Raw genomic sequence first — 6098 nt, 5'->3', positions numbered from 1 at the left:
GAAATTTGCTTTCATGAGTTGTAAAACAATGATAACACACACCATAATATAGTTATAATAAATATAACTCTGAACTTTTCCAAGAATATTACGATACAGTTGAAAACATTAAATGTTAAACTTACAGAAATGACACACTCAAAAATATGAATTAAAAAAATGAAATTAGAAAACACATTGACATATGCTAATGAAATATTGTATAAAAATTGAAGTTGTAAAGAATGGAAATGAATGTGGTAGATAACAACAAAAGAGAAAACATTTGACAAATTTGTTAATTTGTTTATTTTATTTCAGCGGTTTAAATGATGAATAATATTTTGGGGGGATTTTGACTAAGCCTATCTATAGGCCTATATTGTAATATTAACAGAAAAAAAATTATTTAAAAAATCTTTTATAAATAATATGCCTAATGGTATTAATAATAATGGTATTGATGATAGGAGTGATGTTTTGCCCTTCCTGGCGTGTTGGTGCACCGAAAACTCAGTAGGTTACCAACTCGTGAAAAAATTCGCAAGTGATTCGAGTGGGAATCGAACCCACGACCTCCAGAACTAACCTGGTGCCATAACCACTAGACTACCGAGCTTGAGCTCAGTGACTAGTGTTGAATCCGATCCCCAAGTGGCAGAGGGTACTACAAATGCTATTTCGGTGTGAGTTTGCGTCAGGATTTTTAACAATAATTTAAACAATGGCAAACGAAACTTTTGTAAACTGGTACTCACTCAGGCGCTCAACATGGCGTCGGTGGCTTCAGGGTTTTTTCTCTACAAAGGTTGGCCGATGATGATCAATCCAGCTATTAGTAGAAATCAGTAATCTGCACGCATGTCCTATAGGTCTTCAAGGTCTAATGGATATGACATTCGCTTGATAGTGAGAGATTACTGTTTCGAATCCTGTCAGAGACACTTTCTTCATACAACTAAATAAAAGGAACTTTTCGTTGAAGGGCTGTGTTTCATATAATTATAACATCTTCTTCCTATTTAAGCACTGATGTTATAATTATTATTTATCCATTTTGTTACCCTTGCCTTTCCGAAAGAGAACTGGAGGGTATTGCAATAGTGCGTGTCTGTGGGTATGTGTGTGTTTCCTTCCGGGCGCATAAATCAAAAACTACTGGATCGATTTACTTTACCTTTATTTAGAGTAAATAGTGGTCCGTAATGATAATTCGTAGTGATCCGTAATGGTATCGTACGCGCTTTTGTGATGGTATGACGCTCGCCGAGATAGCGAGAGTTTGTGGATTAGCAGAGACCTCTTTTGTCATACAACTATAATAAGGAACTTTCGTTGATGATCTATGTTTGATAAGATTTATGATTCCCTGTTCATATTTGAGCACTGTATTATTATCTATTTGGTTTATACATTATCTGTGTACCCAGTGGTAAGCAGCAACTATTGAATACTATTTCTTATGATTTACCCGCTGCTATCTACAAGCTATTACGTAGCTTAAAACAAGGTGATTTAGAACCTGAAGAATAGTCAATATTAAGTATTAAAAATTAAGGAATTTATTGAATCAATGGACCCTCATAAACTGAACGTTTATTAGGAATATCCTAGACCTATGTTAAAGACTCAAGGAACGAAAATATATGTAGGCCTTGGCCAGGCAAGTATTTAATGCATTCAGAAATTTCCTTCAGGCCATTTTTTTGAGCATTAAATCTAACCGTCGTATAATAATTTTCCTATTTACTATGTACAGCTCTACTAATTGCTTATTAATTTTTGAATATGAACTTAAATTTCATAAATTCAAATATGCCGAATCTTCTAAAAAGAAACAATTACAAACTGTTCGAAGAACCTTATATTAGCCATTTCAGCATTTTACTTGTTAAGGACACAAGCTGTACCTAATCTAGCCATATTTAATATCAGGGCATTAGTCAAATAAATAAATAAACAAAAACTTGTTATTGGTACAATATTTTAAATTATTATTTTTTTAAATTCTATAAGGATTATGTTTGTAATAATATCGAAACACGATACGATGTTACCAATAATGAAGACTTTGCAATGAATCACGACACACATGACGTCAGTAACTCTTCGGACATGATGGATGAGCTCAATGACAAAATAATGTCACTGGAGAAACAAATGATTGAAAAGGTAATGAGTGATGGAAAGTGGAATAGACAGAAAAGGACATAATATTCATTTAGTTGATATTGGATTTGAATTCCGATGCAGGCACGTGTGTGTTTTTTTTTTAATTATCATCATTCCACATTTTCATATTCAAAATAATTCCAGTTTGTCTTTTTTATTATATAGTTCAATGTATGTAACTATCTATGTGTATATTTATTTATTGTTGATTTATTGTTGTTTTGTTGAAAAAAGGCATTACAGTTAAAACCTCGCTTGTTTTGATGCCCTGTTTTCTGGCCTAGTACATGTACACAGTAAGTGATGTTCCACAAACGCATTACGCACTATATAAACGCATTGCGTTGGTAGTTGAGTGACCGCTTGCTGGGAATCATTTAACACTGATATGTTACTATCGACAGGAGAATCCAGCATTTAATAGTGAGCTTTCGATTTGTCCGACGACGCGCGCGACGAGTCACTCATGCGTGACCGTCCTACCTGGCGTCCTACATTCTGCATACGTAGATTTGGCCAAATTCCGTTCCAGAATCTACTCGACGAGGCGACCTTAACGTTCTCGCATGCGCAGATGACTTTTAGTGACGTCATTACGTTCTACGTCCTACCGTCGTCGTGCAATCGAAAGCTCCCAAATATATGTAGCTCATCAGTAATGGAGAGCTAAACGGTCAAAGTATTTGAAAAAATAAATAATGTACCATGTGATTTATTTAGGAAATTAGAGTAATGAAGATTGAGAAGAAATGCCAGGAATTGGTAGATGCCGTAAAAGAGTCGGCTCCAGATGTTGCTGCTAATCTGGATTTTGATGGAGAAACAATAACCAATCACAACAAAGGTTATTCCAGTAACATGCAATCGAGGTATGGCCGTTTCACACCTTCAAAGATGTATTGATATTTTGTTCAAGCAATTTAGAAAATAAGTGCCCATTTAATGACAATTGTTATTATCTTCAGTTCAATTTGTCAAAATTGCGAAGCTAAATCTCAGTCTGCGGAGAAGAAAGTGAGACCCTTTTCTGGGCGAAAAAAATCGAAGCCATTGTCCGCAGAACAATTGGAAAAGATGAATAAACTTGAAAGCGATAACGATGCTCTGAGAGTTGAATGTTCACGCGTACGTACTGAGCTGGACCAATGTCGTGCGCGATTGGCAAAGACAAAATGGGAACTTATCACGTTGAGATATGTGGAGAATAAAGCCGCTCGCTTACCTACTCCATATTCTGTCGAAAAAGACATAGACATAATTCAAGATAATCGAAAGCTTGTGGACGAATCTAATGGAGAGACACAAGAGATTGGTTATCTTGAGTCGAATGACGTCTCAAAAACAGTAAGAAGAAAGATATAAAGTTCAATTTCTGTTTATTGTTATTTGTTTTTACAATTTAAAATTCACAATATAATACAAAGAGGAAATTGAGGATTCATGTTATCGTCATCTTATTTTTTGGTTTGTTTCAAAATTCTTATCATTTACAGTATTTCCTTACAATACATGTACTTACAATGTTTAATTTTGTGTAAGTGTCAAAGTACAGTTTGGCAATCATGTTAGTAGTTTTACTGCCAACATAATTTTGGCACAAACTAATGTTAGTTTTTCCTAAAAGTATAACGATTGCAACTCTCATTATATATGTTCCCGAGCAACTAATCGGTGTCATTTTTTGGCAACAAAATTACATTCCAAAATGTACTCGCAGCCAAAATCAGTCCGCCAGTTCAGTTTGTGTCAGGGAGAGAAGTATACAGCGACTGTGTTAATAAACATTCGAACAATAACAATACAATATATTATTCATTTAATTATTATTAAGGAAACACCCAAGATTTCATTAAAAGGAGTTGTAACGAAAATGGTGGCACCTATACAAACAAAGCCACAACGACTATTTATCGGACAGCAACGCAATACTACGCAAGATGAATTTGACGCTTACACTACTGTGATGAAAGACGGACAGACGAAACCCGTGCAAAAGATTACCATGTCCAGAGTTAAGCAGAAAGCAGGTCCTGCTGCCGAGGACGAGAGTGCTTCTGTTGAAGTTGAAGAGGTTAACCTCACGCACCAGGTACGTTTAAGCATTTTATTGTAACTTAGGCTACCTTCTTATCAATAAAATAATTTAAAAAATGAATTTTAATAATGTTCCAGTTAGTTTGGTGTTCAAATCTCTTTTCTGGAAAACCATTATATGGTACGTATATTATACATACGTTGCACATTTTGCTGGAACATTGTGTTAACGTCATTTTCTGACATCCTAACCACAACGTTGGCGATTGTTTTAATGTATTTTTGTATTTGCTTGGAAAGACTGCTGAAATAAAACAATGAACAAATTTAGTAATAAAAATTGAAATGAGAAGCAATAATTATTGAATATATATAGTATAAAACATTTTGTTAATGAATTACTGTTCAAGAAGTACACAGTAAACAACAAAAGTAAATGTCTTATGTAGTTTATCTCTTGTATTGCATTCATGATTGTATTGTGTAATTGATCGTCACATTTAAGAAGGGTGGTGGTGGATTTCATTTTTTAAAATTTATATGTATTGATTAACAAATCCACTGTGAAGAATATTTGTGTATGATAATGTGAAAAAGCCTCATTGATAACCTCATTTAGGCTAATTATCAATAATCTACATAATTTAAACCATCGAGAGGGCGCTGTCCACATACAATAACAATCACTTTAAAAAGTATACATAATGTACCTCTTAAAACTAAATATTGTGTCTCCAGGGCGTACAGACAGATCCTGCAATGGACCCACTAGGTGCATGGTCAAATGTCATTGACACAGTTAATGTAAGTTTTTGTTCTGTAATTTATTGTTTTATTTCTTCTTTAATTAAATTTCAGGCAATCAGAAGCCTATACTGTATAATATTTTTATATCTAAAATAGTACTTATTTAATTACTTTCGAATAACTAATAAGACAATTAACATAAGTTTAAGAAATAATTTATATTTTTTAATTAAAAACTGACAATTATCACTGAAAATTTTAAATAATTGAATTAAACATTATTTACAATGGACATTTTTGGTAAACCCAATAGTATCTAAAGTGCTGGTGAGCAGTGACCGAAAAAGGTGGTATAAAGGACGTAGTGAGTCGATTGACCGAGTGGTTAGTAGAGGCGCCGCAACCTACAGCCATCATGTCTGCGCTGGCACTCTCGCCAAATGGTTATGGTGAAAGAACAAGTCTCCTCGGATAAGGAATATAAATCGTAGGCCCAGTGCACAATGGCTCGAGTACACTATAAAGAACCCAGTACATCATTTGAGACGAATAGGGGTTACACTGGTGTACTGGTACAGACAGCCCCCGTGGTAGACGACGAGAGCTGCTGGTACCGGGTTGACAATATCAACCATTTATTCTGGCCAAACTACGCCCTCTATGCCACTTCTGGCAATCCCCACCCCCATCTATTTTGGCCAGAGCTTTCCAACTCCTCTCTTTGATAGTGTTAAGGTGTGGGAACTTAAACAGCCTAAACGTATGTTAACTTGCGTGTTAGTAGGGCGTTCGTGTATTAATAGCTATTATAAATAACACGTTCTGATTGCCTTAGTCACGTCGAGTCAAACTTGGCACTACAATTAGGCAGACATTAGTGGGGTTATTATGGTGGTTTTGAATTCGTGACCGGTATCTGAACTCAGTGGTGGATCCCAAAATTCAAGTATTGGAGGCCCAAAGGGAGACTTTCAGAGATGGAGGGTTCACTCACTTGAACTTCACTATGGTTTGGCCCAGTGGTGGCGCCAGGACCTGCCCGACGGAGGGAATAAAGTCCCCGAGGGGGGCTAGAGGAACGAATCGAATCTCACTTGGCTGGGGGCCCCCGGTGGGGGTGCAGGGGGGGGGGAGCCCCCTGGAAGCCACGGATATTTGATGAATTA

General features: G+C 35.8%; 1 protein-coding gene across 1 annotated transcript in view; it reads left to right on the top strand.

Moving 5' to 3' along the window:
• The window catches only part of LOC117117628, a 6058-nt gene extending 460 nt beyond the window's left edge, over positions 1 to 5598 (top strand). The window contains exons 2-7 of the mRNA XM_033261996.1: positions 1996 to 2151; positions 2872 to 3020; positions 3117 to 3495; positions 3983 to 4240; positions 4924 to 4989; positions 5246 to 5598. Of these exons, the coding sequence (XP_033117887.1) occupies positions 1996 to 2151; positions 2872 to 3020; positions 3117 to 3495; positions 3983 to 4240; positions 4924 to 4989; positions 5246 to 5263 (1026 nt within the window). The 3' untranslated portion in view covers positions 5264 to 5598. The remainder of the gene's footprint in view (positions 1 to 1995; positions 2152 to 2871; positions 3021 to 3116; positions 3496 to 3982; positions 4241 to 4923; positions 4990 to 5245) is intronic.
• Positions 5599 to 6098: the final 500 nt, after the last annotated feature.

This window comes from Anneissia japonica, unplaced genomic scaffold (genome assembly GCF_011630105.1).
Source record: "Anneissia japonica isolate Jap-2015-1 unplaced genomic scaffold, ASM1163010v1 scaffold3334_len1275209_cov185, whole genome shotgun sequence".
Classification (NCBI taxonomy): Eukaryota; Metazoa; Echinodermata; class Crinoidea; order Comatulida; family Comatulidae; genus Anneissia; species Anneissia japonica.
Note: the sequence above shows the minus strand (reverse complement) of the source record. Positions and strands in the feature narration are given on the sequence as shown.